The 19,593-nt window shown below is 42.3% G+C and overlaps 1 protein-coding gene across 1 annotated transcript in view; it reads left to right on the forward strand.

Moving 5' to 3' along the window:
• ADGRD1 (adhesion G protein-coupled receptor D1) overlaps positions 1–19,593 on the forward strand; it is a 75,893-nt gene that overhangs the window by 29,848 nt on the left and 26,452 nt on the right. The window contains exons 13-17 of the mRNA XM_078780366.1: positions 4,172–4,233; positions 9,938–10,061; positions 10,249–10,352; positions 14,768–14,879; positions 18,636–18,789. Of these exons, the coding sequence (XP_078636492.1) occupies positions 4,172–4,233; positions 9,938–10,061; positions 10,249–10,352; positions 14,768–14,879; positions 18,636–18,789 (556 nt within the window). The remainder of the gene's footprint in view (positions 1–4,171; positions 4,234–9,937; positions 10,062–10,248; positions 10,353–14,767; positions 14,880–18,635; positions 18,790–19,593) is intronic.

Here is a 19,593-nt window from a genome sequence, read left to right on the forward strand (position 1 = left end):
TAGAAACATCTCAAAGATGATCAAGAGAAATGGGAGGCACCTCAGCTAAATTTCAAGTGTCATAGCAAAGGGTATGAATACTTATGTCAATGTGATATTACAGTTTTTTATTTTTAATAAATTTGCAAAACTTTCTAAAATCCTGTTTTCTCTTTGTCATTATGGGGTATTGAGTGTAGATTGATGAGGGAAAAAATGAATTTAAACGATTTCATCATAAGGCTGCAACATAACAAAATGTGAAAAAAGTGAAGGGGTCTGAATACTTTCTGAATGCACTGTATATAGCTTTTTGAAGCCTAGGGTAATATGCGATAAAATAAAAATCCATATTGGTGTCAAAGTCAGTGACCAATTGCAAATTCATAGTAAGATTATGGGCAGGAGACCGACTGTTCTGTATTGTAGAGGATCAGTCTTTGGACTACTTTTATGGGTGATGATGTGAACTAAGGAAGAGAAGTGACCCTCGTATGAAGATCTGCAGAAGGGGAAAAAACAGAAAAGGAAAAACGGATGCACAGTTTTTCAGGATGATAGCGGTCTTGTCATCAGGACCAAATTAACAGATTTGGTGTCAGTTTTATTTAGAAAGTTCTCTGCCTTTGCTTATAAGAAGCTCGTTTAATTTAGGGAGCATGATGTAATGGGAGAACAGATGTGACAGAGAAGGAAGAATTGGGAACTCGAGCGTTTTCCTCAAATATACCATTCAGACACTTCACCTTGTCATGAGCTGTATCGACTATAATATCCTCCCTGATGAGCAAAGGGACAGAAGAAGTTTCTGTGACAGTCCTGATCAGTAACAACCAGGATTTTGAAGAATATGAACGAACTGGCAAATGTCCAATCTCTACGGTAAGTCTAGTGCTGGGTTCAGCCTCACTTTATTTAATTCTTACTTTTTGCCTCTTTTTGATTTCTCATTGATTTGTTTTATTTAACAGTTTTATTCTGAATGTAGCTCTTCCATGAGACTCGCTCAATGTAAGTATAACTAGAGGGCTGCAATCGGAGATCGCTGATGGTTTGCGGTGTGATGGAAGTCACGTCGAGTCCGACGAAGACCGTTGGGTTATTACGTCCTGTGGCAAGCACGAGAATGTGCAGCGAAGCCGCAGTTCCACCCATGTCTCCTGCATGTGTCGCACTGGAATCTGGTCGATGCCGCTTGGTCCAGATTCTTTCTGCTCAAGCAGGCCTGGTGGATATGCTCACTTTTTACCTCAAAATTTGTGACGCCTTTGTTGACAATTCTTCTCCATGATGAGTGATCTGCGGTTTGGTGTTCCCACTTGGCCGGGTCGATATCACAGCTTCTTAGCAGAGCGTTTAGACAATCCTTGTACCGCTTCCTAGGTTTCCCAAAACCACGTCTGCCCACGGCCGGTTCCCAATAAAATAACTGTTTCGGGATCCTTAAGTCGCTCGTTCTTGAGAGGTGACCAGCCCAATGCAGTTGTCGTTTTTTGATGATGTTCTCCACCAATACACAGCCAGTTTGAATTTTTTATGTTGAAGGCTCCAGTCACGGACTATATAGTCCTCATCGAGGCCTGGCCTTAAATAAAAGAGCTGCATTGATAGAAAAGTGAAGAAAGAGAAAATAGTCTAAGAGTTTTTGAGGAAGTAAAAAAATCTGCTTTTTGAAAAGGGGAAGGTCGTAATTGTGTTTGGAAAGATATGAGAAGGTAAAGAGTTCCAGAGTTTAGCAGTGGTGGGGAAGAAACAAACAAACATGTATATGTGGTTTAATAGCAAAGCTTTCACAATTTCTGTATATTTCCATCAAAAAGCAGCCACATTGGTGGCCATCTTGAATATATCAAATTGCCCAAGAGTACCAGGGTGGCATCAAGAGAATTTCGAAAATATAGGGTGAAATAAGGAAGAAATCGCGAAAAACGTTAGTCGTAACAAAGTGCATGGTTATTGTCCGGGCAACCGAACTATATCCAATTGTGAGCACTTTAAATGCTGCCTCATCATAAAAACTCGCCTTTTCCTGTAATAGGAAGGTGAATGATGATCATAATGTAAACAAACACATTATTTATTTTATATGAAAAAAATAATAATTGAAAGTTTAAAAAAAATTTGAAAAAGAAATAATTGAACATTTTGAATAAATTAAATAATTAAAAATAAATAATGGTTAAATTATTTTTCAAAAAACGGGACACCACAGACACGAAGACAACACACACACTCTCTCTCTCTCTCTCTCTCTCTCTCTCTCTTGACTCTCTTGAAAATCCTCTCTATCTCTTTGCTGATGACTCCACTCTCTGCCGCTCCATTCCTCATGCCTCAGATCGGCAGTCTGCAGCCTCCTCACTCTCTGCAGACCTGGACAAAATCATAGACTGGTCAAACAAGTGGAACATGTCTTTCAATCCTGACAAATCTCACACTCTCACAATGTCTCTCCGAAAGGACCGACTGGAAAACCCTCCCATCCACTTTCTGAATAATCCTCTAAAAGAAGTTCTGTCACTCAAGCTTTTGGGTCTCACTATCTGCCATGATCTTTCTTGGGAAAACCACATTTCAAATCTGGCCTCCAAAGCCAGTCGCCGACTGGGCATCCTCCGTCGTGCGAAGTCCTTCCTTGGTACACCTCAGTCCTCACCACATACAAGGCTTTCATCCGCAGCTCTATGGAATACTGCTTTCCCCTCTGGGCCGGTGCTTCTGCCTCACACCGAGCTCGGCTTCACGCTGTTGAAACCAAAGCTTTCAGAATCATTGGAATCTCCCGCGATGAAGCTAACTCCGAGGGCCTCTCACTCACTCACCGCAGGCAGGTTGGTGGGCTTTCTGTCTTCTACCAACTCCTCTCCGGCCTTGCCCCCCCCAGCTCTCTCTGGGCTCTGTCCCCCAAATATTCCTACAGGTCGCACAAGATCTGCCTGCAACCCTCTTATGGTTAAACTGCCAAAATCAAGAATCTCTGCTCACCTTCAGTCCTTCATTCTTCTTTTCTCCCGCCTCTGGAACAAACTCCCTCACTCTCTTCAATCCCACTCCTCCCTCCAGGTCTTTAAAACAGCTGTTCACCACCATCTCTTATCTTCCCCCCATCCAAAAGGTTGATCTTTTCTACCCCTGCTAATTTCACCCCAGATTCACTTTTTTGAAATACCAACTTCCTTCCTGGAAGTCCTTGGTGTCCTTGTGTTTTATACTTCTCCCACCCCTCCCCCCCTTCCCACGCCTCCTCCCCCCAAGCCCTCCCACAGATCTCCCGATGTCCCTGCTCTCAAATGTTGTGTTTGTGTGCTTCCCCTTCTCTCCACATCTTGTCTACCGCTCCCCTTATTATATATTTTGTGTGTCTGTTTGATTTTTTGTGTGATAAATGTTAGCTCTTTCACGAGCCTCGATCCTGTATACAAAAAAAAAACCCCCAAAAAACCACTGAATGCCTCCCTCTGGGAACCTTAATAGAATTACAAAACATCCTGAACATTTTCAACCTGAACGTCCTCCATCCTTCTGGTAGAATTTCCATCATCCCATTACATGCTTCAGAGTGGTGCACAAACCTACGTTGTTTTTACCTGCACCATTTATCAAGCTACCTGCTCGCATCTCTGACTTTGTTCGCAAGTTCTTTCATTTTATCATGTAGAGGTCACATGCCAACGTGTAAACATAAACTTACACCCGTTACCCTCCAATGTCTTATTAATTCGATCCCTTTCATCTCATTTCCCATAGGCATACTGTGACATCTAATGACATGCGTTTCTCATGAGATCTAATGACATTTGATGAGAATCTCACCAGATCCCATGAAAAATTAACAGACATTTCAACGAGGGATCTTTACTTCTGTCCCATGCAAACATTATTTGACACCATTGCCATGCACAACAGAATTTGATAATAAAATTCAAAGCAAATAATGACACAAGTACAAGGCCTAGGTTGAAGTATGTCATGTAAATGTTTTATGATGTAATAAGTCTATCATTCATTTAAAGGCGAATCACCAAAATCCAAAGGTTACAGCAACCTGTAAAAATATGTAAAACCTCTGCAATGAGCCCATCCTTTTACACTACCCTTGTTGTAACGTTAACAATAATAGATGTCAGTGTTTTGGAGAGACAAATTGAATTTAATGTCCAACGTTTTTGTCTCTCTTTGTGCTGAATGACAGGAAATAGTCTCCAATAATGATAGCGTCACCGTGCGAGTTTGGTGCGCTTTCCTCATCTTCAGGTGAGCTTTACACGCTCCATGCTCCTCACAACTTGGAATAATTAACTATGTTATTCTTATTAAAACTTGAAGCCAATTCAGTTTATACAACATTTTGCACCAGCGTCTTCTGAAAAGTTCAAATTATTTCCGTTCTGCTGTGCAAGAAATTCACTCTTGATGTATACCTGGGCCCTGTATCGTGTTCAGTGAACGAAACTACCTTAAAAAGTGAAGGGATTGGTCACTGGTCCAAAGTTGGCTTTGTTTATAAACTCATAATGTTTCAAACACACCATGGTACATTTGTGACCCAGTAAATAAAACTTCCGCTTGTAGACATGCACTATATAAGAATTGCGTTAAGAAGGCTTTTTACAGTGAGAAACAATGTTTTGGCTATGGAGATATTTTCGTGTGGACAGCAACCTCCTGACAAGATGCAAACCACATCAGAGCGGTTACTATCACACTGAAGCCGAGACTTCAAAGATGTCCAAACTATCACTGTTTCTCACAAGCCGATGCCGAGTGATTTTTGCCAACCTTTGATCCAGTGGGGCCTATTGCCATGCTGGTTATAAAACACGATTACAATTAATGTAATTGTCCAGTGGTCCAAATTTAACCTGATCATTTGCATGACAAAATGACAGCATCACTAAGAAAGATATAAAAAATAATAATTGAGAGATAAATAAATAATTTATTGCACTAGATATGGTAAAGACAAATCCCAAACCTAAAACACAAGACAACCTCCTGTCTTCCTTCCCCTTAGGCCAGCGGTTCTTAACCTGGGGGACGTCACCCCCCCCCCCCCCCCCCCATGGTAGTCAGGTTCACTATGTTTTTTCGTTCAAAATCATGGTAGATTAGCAAACCTATACATTTTTGGAAACGTTATTACATGGAAAATCTGAAAATCAATGTTTACATTTGCCAATTCCGACCAATTCGATTCGACCAATCCGACCAATTCGACCAATTCCACTCGACCAATTCGACCAATCACTTCGATCGACCATTCGACCATTCGACCATTCGATCGATTCGATTCGATTCGATTCATCGAATTCGATTCGATCGACCATTCGACCAATTCGATTTGCCAATCAATTTGACCGACCTTTGCTTGTGTGGAACGGACTGTGAAAACGATGCGGACTATATTGTCGGATACGACACACAGGACAGTGATGACGAACTCTAAATGGCATATTCTGTAATCGTGTATGTTTGATGCCATTGACTGCCTGTGTATATTTTGTCATTGACTGCCTGTGTAGATGTGAAGTTATACCGACTGCATGTGTATATATGATTTTGCTGACTGCCTGTGTATGTTTGGTGATATGAATTATTGTGACACATTTTGATGTTATTAACTGCCTGTACAAAATGATAACATGTATTTGATTATGCAACTTATCACGAATATAAAGACAGTATTTTGCAATTCAAAACCTTTGATTCGTCTTACCATTCCCCTTAGCACTAATTTGATACTTTCATTGGATTCCTTGTCCCTGAAAATATAGGTTTAGTATATTTTAAAAAGTTTTTAAGGTAATTAGAGGCAGAAATAGAACAAAATATGTATTTTACAGTGGCCATTTTGAAAATTCAAAATGGCCGCCATACAGGTATCTCTCCAAATGTAAACATTGATTTTTAGTTTCCTTATGCTATAACCTTTCCAAAAATGTATAGGTTTGCTAATCTACCATGATTTTGAACGAAATCTAATTTATTGACATAGTGAGCCTGACTATGGGGGTCGTTTGGGGTTTCCGGGGGTCATGAAGGGATCATAAATAACATATCAATTTGTTGAGCCCATTTTTAGGAACCTAACAAAGGTACATACCACACAGTATTTTGTTCGCGTATGCACGTACGTCACGACCCCCAGGTTAAGAACCGCTGCCTTAGGCAATACACAGACACACACACCGGCAACTAAGTGGGAGAAGAATGACAAAAGAGCAGGAAGATAAAAACAAGACCGAAAGTCGAACAGCGGCGTAACCGGATTGTAAAATATTATAAACCACAAACACACATGATTATCTTTTTAAACAGTCGCTAATGCTGTTTATAACATTAAACAAAGAAATCTGGAGGAATCCAGCCATCCATGAGGTAAGGTTTACTTACAGAACTGAGCGAAGATCGACTGTAATCTATATACCCCACAAGGGTTGGAGGTGTACTCATTTACCAAGCAGCTAGCTAACGCTTGCTAAGCCGGCCATTCCTTAATGGTTTTGAATGGAGTTCTTGCTCGAATGCTTTAACAACTTGATGATCTCTCCACAAGAAACTTGGCAAATGAACACACACCCAATGTTCTTGAGACCCGATCATCGAGAGACTGTAATCTATATACCCCAAAGACGAATGACCTTTCCTGCCGCTCTCGAAGTGAGTGGGTGTTTACACCGTAATGACATCATATACATAATGACGTTGTATGACGGCTGGGCACAAAACTTCCGCTACTTTCATATATATATATATATATATATATATATATATATATATATATATATATATATATATATATATATATAATATGTATTTAACCTCCAGTAACGTTGCAGTCACGACAAAGGGATTAGTGTTATGATTAGATTTACTATAACAACAACGTTACGTTATTATTACGAAAATTATATATATATTTTTAAACCGAGGTGAATTCCTTACTTCCGCTTTTACACCACTTCAATGCATCAACTTCCCATTCACGACACTGGGATTAAAGTGTTATAGTTATATTTACTATAATATTATTATTACTACGAAAACGATACGACTGAAACGATACCACTACATTAAGAAACCGGGGTTTAATTTGTCCGAAGATGACGGTGAATTGTAACCCCTAAGGCCTGTGCGTACCTTATTGTTGGAAGAGCCGTAACGCCGATGCTTTTAACATTTGATGGTCATTTTAACAATCGGTTTGTTTGTGTTTCACCCTGAATGAAAAACGTAAAGGTAGAGCATGGCGATTGTGATATATGACAGGTTCGACAATATGCTCGGCATGAACGGCATATAAATCAAAAGGGCGGTGCGTGGAGAGTCAGCACCGCACCGCCGTAATGACATCAGACGTAATCACATCACCCTGTCATGTGACCAGATTCTCAGCTCTGATTGGTATACGATTGAGGGGATATACATACATACATACATACATACAGACGGACAAACACTGTTCTAGACGGCTCTGCCCGATGGGCTACGCCGTAAAAAGCTTGACAGATTGGGCATAGACAAACAAGGCTCATTGGAATGGCTACAAAGGAGTCAGCACAACTGGGATGGAGAACGAATCATCATAAATGACCAAGACCATGGACACTATACCAATGGCTTCAAGAAAATGTTAGGACTGAATTGATCAGGAGTCAATCGGACAGATGTAGGTTCTACCAAGAAAAAACAGAAAGCAAAAATCACCTCCTCTCAGGATGTAACAAACTCATGTCAGAACAGCTGTACACACAAAGGCACAACAAAGTACGGAGAGCAATCAACTGGCACATCTGCAAAAATTTCAATCTCCCAGTTCCAAAAAGGTCATTGAAACATGAACCAAAAGTGATCAATAAAAACAAGGACCTAACACTCATGTACAACATAATGATCCCATCAAGCGCGAACATAGAAAACAAAGCATTGCGACCGGATATAGTAGTGAGGTACAAAAAAAAGAAAGAAGGCATTGCTAAACGAGGTGTCAGCACCCAGTGATTTTGGCCTAAACAATGCAGAAATCAAAAAAATGACCAAGTACAAAGATCTGAAAAATGAAGCGAAAAGATCCTGGAAGCTGAAGAGCACCAAAATTGTACCAGCAATAGTTGGAGCAAGAAGGACCTTACAGGAATCTTAAAAACCATCTATGGGAATATTACTACAAAAGAACTACAGCTTCACAAACAAATAAACACAGAGAAGCACATTGGTGAAAGCACATTGTGAAGAGTATGTATCTGGTGCAGAACAGCTGAGGAACAAAGCTGGAGAATGTCAAGGCCACAAAACTGGAGCATACCACGCACGGTGCTGCCTCATCTTCATTAGGGCAGGAGCTGGAAACAGACAGCAGGCCAGAGAGTGCCAGCGGGCCAGGGGTAGAAAAGTGGTCAGACAGAGTGCTGGTGGATCCCAGCCAGGGAGAGTGATTCCTGTCAGGGTTGGAGTTTTATACTCGAATCCCACTCCACCGCAAATCTCCATCTCCCGAGGCTCGCAAAGAATATGTCAGAAGGGTCTCCATCCGTTGTAGTTCTACCATTCAGGGTACACCAGTGGCTCCACCAATCCCTGCCCTGAGGCCCTCCATTAGTCTCTGCCCCCAGGGCATTCACCTATCTCAACTTCGGTAACCAACAAATCCCCACCTCCCACACGCTGCCAGACAGCTGGGTAGGAGAAGTTATCTCCTTTTGTTGGTGTGAGATAATGTCGGTATTTGTGCAAGGACAACATGTTATTCCCACCTTCCCAGCCCCACACGGTTTTACAGAGGAGAACAGTAGACTGGACACCATAACCTAGCTATCTCTAAATTGGCCAACACCTGTCCCCTCATGAGGAACACTTTAGTACTCCTTACCCTAAATACACTTCAATAAATGTAAGAAGTTCTGGAGCTACACGAGCAAACACGGTGTCTACAGACATTATCGAGTTATCGCCCCGTGCCCATAAACTTAACAATATCATGTATGAATAAATAGGGAAGGAGCAGGAAAGGTATTTCGAGAAAGATACAATTTTAAAGTGGAAGGGATGGAGAGAAGATGGAGGGAAAATAGAGGCTATGGTTGTTTAAAATGGGCGGAAGAAAAAGGAAAGGAAGGTTGACGGAAGGGGAAAAAAGGAAGGCGAGTACATTGAAGATCAGAGGCGATGTTGGAGGTAGGAGGGGGTTAAAAAAATTTGGAATCATTGTGTAAGTACAATGTAATTCACCCCCATACAGAGGCATGCATGCAGGTACAGTGTACCTAGCAGGTAGAAGAGCACCATCACCTTGTGACTAAAGCTAGAAATATATAATCCTGTGTATCCGCCATTAGCGAGACCACGGAATACTCGACAACCCTCTACATCGCATGATTATTGTGTGGCCATTGGCAACTCAAAGGTGGGCTGTTACGATGTTTGTTTCTTCCCCTCCACTGCCAAACTCTGGAACTCTTTACCTTCTCATGTATTTCCAAACATTTATGACCTTCCCCCTTTCAAAAAGCAGATTTTTACTTCCTCAAAAACTGTTCGGCTATTCTCTCCTTCTTCACTTTTCTATCAATGCAGCTCTTTTATGAGGACTATATGGGTAGTCCATAAATGCGGCCTTCAAAATAAAAAACAACTTTTATAACGCAGATGGATCAGTTATGTAAACCGAGTGACACTGGACACAAAACCACAAATGCACCTGAGTGTACCGACACCACACAAAGCCTTTCCACTCCTACATCTTACAAAAACACTTGCATTGCAATGATGCACTTTCATTCATTGATCGCCATCTTTCATGAGCCTTGATGTATTGTGTATCCAAAGAGGTTTCATTTGTATTCTCATTTTTCTCGAGGGAACTGATAACTTTCAGGACAGTATATCTCACTTTGGGTCCCAAAGGAAACTTACTTGGTACGTCGGGTTGTCTCCGTCACTTGTTCCTGTGAATCTCCAGTGGTGGACAGGGAGTGTGGTCGGACTCCGGCTGTATGCGAGAACAAGGGAATCGATCCCATTCCTCCTGCAAGTGCAACCACCTTACCAACTTCGCCATCCTTATGCAGGTCATATCGCTGGAGGTAATGTGTGTTGTACAACTGTACCATGTGATCTCATTTTCTCCATGCTTTCGAATTCACTGCACAGATCGACCTTCTGTGATGGAATGAAATGACTATACCATTACATGTCCATTCCCCATAGATAACAAAGTTGATGTCGATGCACTCGTTCTTCCTTGCGTTTTTTGTTTCCATGTCCTTGCAGTTGTCGGAAAGGCACAGGAAAGCTTTATCGACCATCAGTTTAGTGGGATGTGCTGTTTCCCTGCTCTGCCTATCTTTCACCATTGCCACGTTCCTGTTCCTCTTGTAAGACACCCTGTAACACCAAGCTCCACACTAATAAGAACTATTTGATTGAGCTTTTGCTTTAATTATAGATAAATATCCGAATTATATTATCATTATAGTGCATTATTGTGCTCTTATCAATTAAAATAGTTGCGTGCTGAATGGCGGCTATTTTCTCAATTACAATTATCATTGTAATTGTGATTGTATCAATATACATTGTAATTGTATCATCCGGTGTGTGCCCCGGTTTAGAATAGGTACACCGTATCCCTGCGTGTCGTAAGAGGCGACTAAAGGGTTGGCGTCAGGAAGGGCATCCGGCCATAAAAACATTGCCTCAAAAAGGAAACCATGATGATTGTCATGGGGCCCGCAAGGCTAACCCCTGCTCTAGCAGGGAAAATGGCCTGAAAAAAAGGGGAATTTTTTTTTATCATTATGATGCTCGAAGGTTATTGTTCTCAATTTGGTTGCACAAGCCGAGAACGGCCCTCGTAATTTATTTGTGCACAGACAAGTGATCAATCACACGGCCACTGGGATAAAAATATCAAATAATAACGTTTAATAAAATAGGTAAAACAAACCAAGGCAGGAAGCATGTAAAACTAGAACGGCACTCAGTCGAAAGCATACCTCCACCTGGTTGGCCATATCACTCAATGGTGAAGAATCACTTAATACATTCTACTTGCTGGATCCGAATCCGGATATTCACCAAAATTGAATCGATTCTTCCTTGTCACACACACAACCTGTCCAAAAAGTTTCGTCCAAATCCGTCCATTACTTTTTGAGATATCCTGCTATGTATCGTTTTTGGCCCGAGCTCCTCCCCATGGTGAATAATCACTTATAAAATTCTAGTAGCCGGATCCGAATCCAGATCCTCACCAAAATCTAATCATTTCGCCGTTGTCACATACGCTACATCTCCGCCAAATTTCGTCCGAATCCGTCCACAACTTTTTGAGATATTTTGAAAACAAACAAACAGACAGACAGGGGTGAAAACATAACCTCCATCCACCTTTGGTGGCGGAGGTAACAACAACTAGACGGCACTCGGTCGAGAGCACACCTCCACCAGGCTGAACAGGTTACGTTTTGTATCCCACTGATAGGCCGGATCTGGATCTGGACCTGAACCAAAATCTAATCGGCTTGTTCTTGTCACTTACCCAACTCATCCACCAAGTTTTGTCAGAATTAATCCACAACTTTTTGAAACATTGTCACGTCTGTAGCTCCCGTTAAAACAGGAACCTCAGCGCTGAGTTGGACTCGTGAGATGGACCGAACAATCTTTTATTGCACTGCGTTAAATTAATTTATTCTAAATTTACCGTTCTCCAAGGAGCTTCAATTTGGCCGAAATAATGACGGCACATGCACACGGAAAGCAGACAGATAGCTGAAACAGGTTTTCTTACCTTTTAAGTGGGTTTATTTTGTAAAGTAAACAGGGAAGAGGGTAATAAGTCACTATAAAGAAAAACCAAACAAATCAAGTGAGTCAAATGGACACAGAGGTAAATGGTAATATTCAAACTTATGTACAACGATTGAGAAATGAAACAATTCCAACCAGCTAGGTGCCACAGATCACACACATGCAACAAAACAATTGTAGGCACGACTTCCCTTATCTGTCGCACAGGGTGGACGCCAAACTCAAAATAGGCCACTTTGGGAACCAGGTACGGGACGATAGCTCCCAAGAGCCAAAACAAGCTTGATGAAGATTGTGTTTGGTGTTGAATGCCAGCGATGATCCACCTCCTCAACCAGGCCTCGTGGTCCTCTTTGTCCTTTAAGCAAGGCCTCCTAGGGGTGCCCTCCGTTTTCCTCCACACTCCATCAACACAGGGTGAACCCAGCTTGGGTCAATCCAAGGGTCAAAACCACAGTTACTCCACTCCAAAACTCCGTGATCAGTTCCGTGCAGAAGGAACAGCTGGACAAGTCGTTTCACCAGTTCGTCAATCTGACCATTATTCATCGCGAATCTGCTGAACTGTTGGACCAGAGAAGAACACAAGGAACTGCAGAAACTTCCAACAACACATGGAATGCCGTTTGTGAAGATCAATTTTTAAAAATCCCTGGTCCCTGGTCCCTGGTGTTGGGCTAGCGGCTAGGGTGCCAGCTTAGGATTCCAAGGATCCTGGGTTCGAATCCCGGTCGATCGCTGAATTAATGCCAGGGGGGTTGACTCAGCCTGTCATCCTTCCGAGGTCGGCAAATTGAGTACCAGTACACTGGTAATTCCCTGTTTATCGTAAAAAGGCGACAAACAGGGTTGGCGGCAGGAAGGGCATCCGGCCGTAAAACATTGCTTCAAAAAGGGGACCAAAAAACAACAACAACCACGGTCCCCGAAAAGGCCAACCCCTGCTTTGCGGGGAAAAATGGCCTCTAAACGGTGGTTCCACACAAAGCCTTTGTGATCTCCTCTCTCAACAATGAGCCCTCTTCTTCTTCGTCCCCCGATCTCTCCTGATCCCTCCTTCCACAAGCATGGTCTCTGGCAATCTCCATCTCCCAGGTGGAGTTCTCTTCCCTGGCTGTCCCGCCCACGGGTGCAGCGCCTATAAAAAAAAAAATTGAAGGATGGCACTTCCGGCTCCACAGCACATTACATCGCCATGGCTGACACACACTGGTCAGACAGATGTGAGCCTCTCTCATGAGAAGTTCTCACCTACTAGACCCGCCTACCACATGAAGTGTTCACACCCGCAAATTAAGATCTTCCCTGTCTATAAATTACATACGCTACCTCCTCAGTGTCACATGTAACAACGACTTAACCTGACAGGTCCCTGTTACATGGCAATCTAACTGGTACTCAAAACACATGGGCCTTACTACACTTACCACAGTCTGGCAATGGACCTCCCCCTCCTCCCGCCTCCCCCCACCACCCTTCTACATAACAATATCATGCTACATATCGTTTTTGGCCCTATCATTCAATGGCGAAGAACCACTTTTGAGTTCTAAAAATTATAATATCCGGATCCTGTAATAAAAACAAATGAATATGAAGAAGAAGCTGTTCTGATCGTAAAATAAATCACAATCAAGCATAAAGATTTCGGTCTCGCCTACCTTATCCTATCGCTATCGACATAGACACTCTCAAGAGGTAATTGGGCACGCAGAAGGAAAAAAGGGTAAGAAAATGTGGGGTTGCGGGAGGTGGAGGGGGGGGGGTAGTGGGCAGGGTGCTAAAACATCCATTGGGGGTGATTTAGGCCTAGCTGAGCCGAGCGAGGTGCCTTTGCCTACATTTGGTGGGATGAGCAGGCAACTATTTTCCGACACACCATGCTGTGAGGTGTGCCTCCAACCAATCCGGGCATGAATCTTGATGCTGATGTCCCCAGGATCACGGGACCAGTTTCTCCTTTGGCTGGCTGGGGTGGTCCAAATAACTCCGGACAATGTCGGGACTCTGGCTGAGGACTTCTGTGGAGAGGTTGAGAGAACCCACACATGATACTCACCCTGTGAAGGTTCTGGCTCAACAGGCAAATTTTCTCCAAAACCCAGTTCATGGGATACAACTAATCAACTAATTAACCCCTTAATCCGCAAGTCTATTTTCATTATAATATTATATTGATGATTATCTGCATTGTTGCTTTCAGCTTGAATATGTGCATTTAATATTCAAGTGTCCATAATCCTTATCCTCCATGGTTAACCTCATTGCTCCATCATATGCCACCCATCACCACCGTACATGGCTGAATTAATGGACGCATGTTGAACCAAGCCTGGCATGCATGTTCTCATTCTGGAACATGTGTGCCAGGCTTGGCCTATCGGTTAACATTCTAACATCCGACGCAATTCATTGGCCTTGAGCCCCCCTGCTCACGTGATTGTCAAATTTCCTCTACAAGGGGAAACAGGAGGAGGCCTTTGATGGTGTCCATTCCCATGATCTTTCCCTTCAGGCTGGGGTTCCATAAAGCTGTGTCTTACGACTTACATTATTCTTAATCAATAGCAATCGTTCATCTTATTCTGTTGAAACTCAACTTTAGCGTTTTGCTGATTACTCCACCCTGAGTGGAACGATACATCACTCGTGTGAAGGACCGGCCTGTGCCGAATCCCTTTAATCAGACCTACACAGGATATGCTCTCTCCGTAAGCAATAGACCCTTGTATTAAACAAAACATTTTTGGATGGGTCTACAAAAACTTTCATACTATCAGATCAACAGACATGAACGCAGTAAATTCAAACTTGTAACGCTTGCTCAATCTGGACAAAAATAAAAATGTCCAGTCCTTCCAAGTGACTCAGATTACGCACAGGTGGAAAAAGACAACATAACCTGATACATGAGAAAAACACACTCTGCACAGGATCTCAGTTACTGGAGTTTGTTAATATTCTTTCTCCTTGACAGCTCTGCATCCAGCCTGCACAGTGAGCGCTACCTCATCCATGGTAACCTGTCATTGGCCTTGCTCCTGGCAGAGGGGACTCTACTAGCCGGTAGTCATTTGTCTCCAGGCACGGTGAGTTTCGTTTATCAATGTGGATTTTTTAAAAATGGTTCCATCCAGCAATTTCACATAAATTGAAAGGCCAATTCGAAAAATTGTGAATGATTACATCTGATCATGGTCTAATCTTTCACTTTACATCGCTGGATGAAGAAAATAACGAAGGAGTGAATTTGACTCCGGTTAGTTTCCCATAATTGCTGTGGAGGAAACCATGTCTTGCCTTTGTCGGTCCATCGTATGTTGTGAAATAGATATGACATTATTTACTTGTTAGTGAGTCCAATTTTTTTTAATGCTCCTCCCCCCACCCCCCACCCCCCCCCCCCCCCCCGCCCGCAATTAATCTAATCCTCTTGTTAAGTTTGCCCATAAGTCACATTTAAGTTAAGTTTGGCAAACGCCTTAGTATGAATTACTAGGACATTCTAATAGACAATGGGCCCATATATGGTAGTATATGGGATTTGCACGGGGTTCACAGCATCAGGAGCTGCATTTGGCAATGTGATGACATTAGTCAACTAGGACGGCACTCGTAGTCTCGCCTCGCGAGTTCATTATGAACAAAAATACCATCGTTAACTGAACACACTAATATTATGGCCAATATACCCTTATCATCCACGCACCCTATTATGTCACATAGTTTATTGGCATGAGGCATGTACATCATAAATTAAATTCTTCACTCACATCGGGTCATAGATCAGATATATGAAGTTTCTAATTTTTCAGACAAATATTTAATTTCAATCGTTTATGGCTGGAATACCACTTCACTGATTATGTCGTCGTTATCACCATATATAACATATGCCAAGTTTGAAAAAAAATAATTGTTGGGCGGTTTCGGAAAGAAATGATGTCCAAATGTTTCACTTTAATCCAATATGGCTGCCACTATGTGACATATGAAGTCAGAGATTAAAAAAAAAAAAAACACCTTTAGAGGCCATTTTTCCCCGCAAGCGGGGGTTGGCCTTTTTCGGGGACCGTGGTTGTTGTTGTTTTTTGGTCCCCTTTTTGAAAGAAATGTTTTGCGGCCGGATGCCCTTCCTGCCGCCAACCCTGTTTGTCGCCTTTTACGACAAACAGGGAATTACCAGTGAACTGGTACTCAATTAGCCGACTTCGGAGGGATGACAAGCTGAGTCAACCCCCCTGACGTTAATTCAGCGATTGACCGGGATTCGAACCCAGGATCCTAGGATCCTAAGCTGGCACCCTAGCCGCTAGCCCAACACCAGGCTGACATGAAGTCAGAGATAGAAATAAAATATTTTCCATGAGGAGTTCTTCCTATTTTTCAAGTTTTATATCGGTCGGACAAGCGGTTGCAGAGAAAACCATTATTGGATAGGGATTGCAATTCAACCAATTATGGCTGGAATATCATTTCACCAGATGGACATGAACTGATTCAAACTCATAAGACAGACTAGTATATATGTATGACTCCAGTTAGTTTCCTAAGACAGACAGACACATCATGAGACAGAATGCACGGACAAGAACTGATTGCTTAATCATCTTTTCGCTTTTTTCGCTTTTCGAAGCTTTTTGCTTCCCATGTGGGAGTAACAAAGAACTGGTGAGTGATCCAAAAGAAGAGCCTCCAGGTTTCGGCCTCCCCCAGAAACAACGGTCTGCGCTCAACAGGATCCGTGTTCTCCATGCAAGGACATCACACCACCTCCACAAATGGAATTTAAAAGACTTATTAACCTGTCAAAGTACGTGATTGTGGTCACCCAGATCAGACTATTCATCACATTGTGAATGAGTGTCATCTATGGAAAATTGATGAAGGATTTAGGGATATCCACCTAACAACAGACAATGGCTGTCCAATTTAGACTTACTGTACATATGTGAGGTTTAATTTGTCATACACAAGAAGGAAAAGAAAGAAAGCATCAAGAGCCATCGATTCAATTGGGTTTACAAAGAAGCCAGCCCGAGTTTGGCCTGAAAAACTTGTTTCAGCCAATCAGGGCTCAAAAAGGCAAGAGATGGCTGCCTTCATGTTTCTAGTATAGGAGATCGAGTTTATTTGCATTTACTCTTCATGATGGTGCATCGGTTCAAAGTCAATGCAGGTGCAAATGAAGTCCTGTGCTCTCTGCTCTGTATCTGGAGAATGTCATTTTGAGGTCACTGAGTGACACTATAGCATATACTGTATGTTGACAAGAGAAGTCATCAACCACCACCTAGAGTCCTAGACTACTCCAATACTGTTACTCCGACGTCATCTGAGTAGGACAATGTGATGCTAGACACAAACCTCCAATACACTGCCAGGAACTAGGGACTAACAATGAATATAAAGAAGACCAAAAGAATAGTGGTGAATGAAACAAAATTCCAAAGTAATATGAACATCATCATCATCATCATCATCATCTTGTCTATAGAATTGAAGGTAGTCCTGTAGATCTTCCGGTCTGCACAACAATGATCAGGTAATTGACCAATAGGACTTCTAGTAACTCGGAAGCACTCACTGCATGCCCTATGACAATAATTGTGAAATCTCATGTACAAGCAGAGCTTTTGCGAGTTTGAAGAAGACCGTGTGTAACTTGAAATCTGTATCCACAAGGTACAAAGCATTCCTGTAGCCCTCCATAATACTATACTGATTCTGCTTTACGTGTGTGAAGCATGGGTCCTTACTAAACAGCTGGTGCAGAAACTTCTAAAGTTTGAGACGAGGATCCCGCGCTGCATCCTTGGCGTAGCCAGATGAGACAGATTACATAATGATGACTTGTGGAAGCATTTGGGCAGGGAGAGTGTTCCTAACATCATATGCAAAACAATTGCAATGGTTTGATCACATGATCAGAAAATGGCTCCCACAACACTGCCGTGAAATGCAATGAATGGAAGGATACATGGTATAAGGAAGAGGGGTACACTTTCATTTACACTTTCATATTACAGGACAAACATTATCTTTTAATGTGGATAGGTTGTTTATAGCAATCCAATATTTTACAACCAAGCTCTTCGGTTAGAATGAAAAGCAGGAGCAATTTGGGGAAATAAGGAAAGCCAAAAGATTGACATTCCAGCTTAAATGCCTGATGTGAATCTCATAAAATCTAATCAACACAAGTAAAATTAAGGAATTAATTATTTTTAACATACACCCATGTTTAAATACTTTTTCGGCAATCTTGTTACCGATTTTTTTTTTTAAGCAACCTACCACTGACCGTACCCAACTATTACATGTACCTGTGCCAGAGACTCACCTGCACATGTATGTACACCTTGTGTATTTTCCAACGAAGTAATTCATAGTCAGGCCAAATGCCATTGCATTCTAATCCTCTTACAATAAGTAGTCAAAAGTTTTTTTTTTTCAAAAAGTTTCTCAGCTACAAAAAACTACTTATGTTCCAATGGCACCAGGTAACTCATCTACCGCTGAGTGTCTGTGGCACAAACTGGAAACGTCACAGGAAAGGATGAATATCTGTGCCACACCGGGCACGACCATTCCTTCACGTTTGGGGGAAAACCTTTTGATTCACCTTGCGACAATATTGTGATTACAATAATCGATTGTTTTTAACGACTTAAGTAGCTTATAGACTGATTGCTTCCATCGACAGGCATAGTGATTATCAGTTGAATGACGAGATAGTGGTAGTCATGGAGTGACAGGCAAGATACTGGTGGTTATGGTGTAACAGACAAGACAATGGTTGCCATGGTGATGGTCAAAGTGATGATGGTGATTCCTGTTGTTAGATGGGTTGCAAGCTGTTAGCAATGCTGCTACACTACCTGTACCTGGCAACATTTGCCTGGATGCTCGTGGAAGGCCTGCACCTGTACCACATGGTAGTCAGGGTATTTGGCTCGGAGGATTCACATCGGCTTCTCTACCACGCTCTCGGATGGGGTAAGCAAGTATTCACTTCATTGGGATATTTTACACAAGTTTCATGGAGACAATGTTGTCCTGCTGATGAAGCCATTGAGGCTGAAACAACACTGCCCAGAATTGTTGTTGAAATGAGCATGTGAACATCCATGTTGCCCTCGCACACAGCCCCTTTTGGGTGGTGGTCTATGGTGATGGCCTATGAGATCTCTTAACATACTCTGCTCTTCTGCACTGTTACACAGTCAACCTGGCATGTTGGTGTGTGGGTCACAATGTGAAAAGTAAAGTGTTGTAGGGACCATAAAATGCAATACGTGGCTTTTGAAATGACGTATTCAGCCCCAGAATGCTTGGTGCGCATGCACAGAAACCCCAGGAAACGTTGGCGTTCAAAACATCGTAAATGATATCATTTGTAAGAGATGAGTATTGTTACTTAAATGGCTCACAAAGCTTCTGAAATAAGCTGAGAATACTTGGAAAAGAACCTGTGAGAAGGGGCTGTGCCTCTGCACAACAAAAGACTTGGAGAGATTTCTCAGTTCACCGAAGGGGAAGCTGCTTGGACTGCAAAGACCCGACCATGTGGTTTGCTGCAAGGCTTGAGTAGATGGGTGTTTGCTACACAAACCCCCCGACGGATCACTACCACTTAATGGACTGCGTTTCTGGATTAGGTGCTTCTGAACACCGATGGCAAGGACATATCTGAGGCTTGTACATGAACAGGTAAGTGTAAAATTATCAGACTTTTACTTCCTTCTGATGACGAGCAACGGCGCAACGACAGCAACGGCGGGTTAAAAGTTCCCGGCGAAC

Source organism: Myxine glutinosa, chromosome 6, assembly GCF_964187855.1.
Source record: "Myxine glutinosa chromosome 6, kmMyxGlut1.1, whole genome shotgun sequence".
In the NCBI taxonomy this organism is placed as follows: domain Eukaryota; kingdom Metazoa; phylum Chordata; class Myxini; order Myxiniformes; family Myxinidae; genus Myxine; species Myxine glutinosa.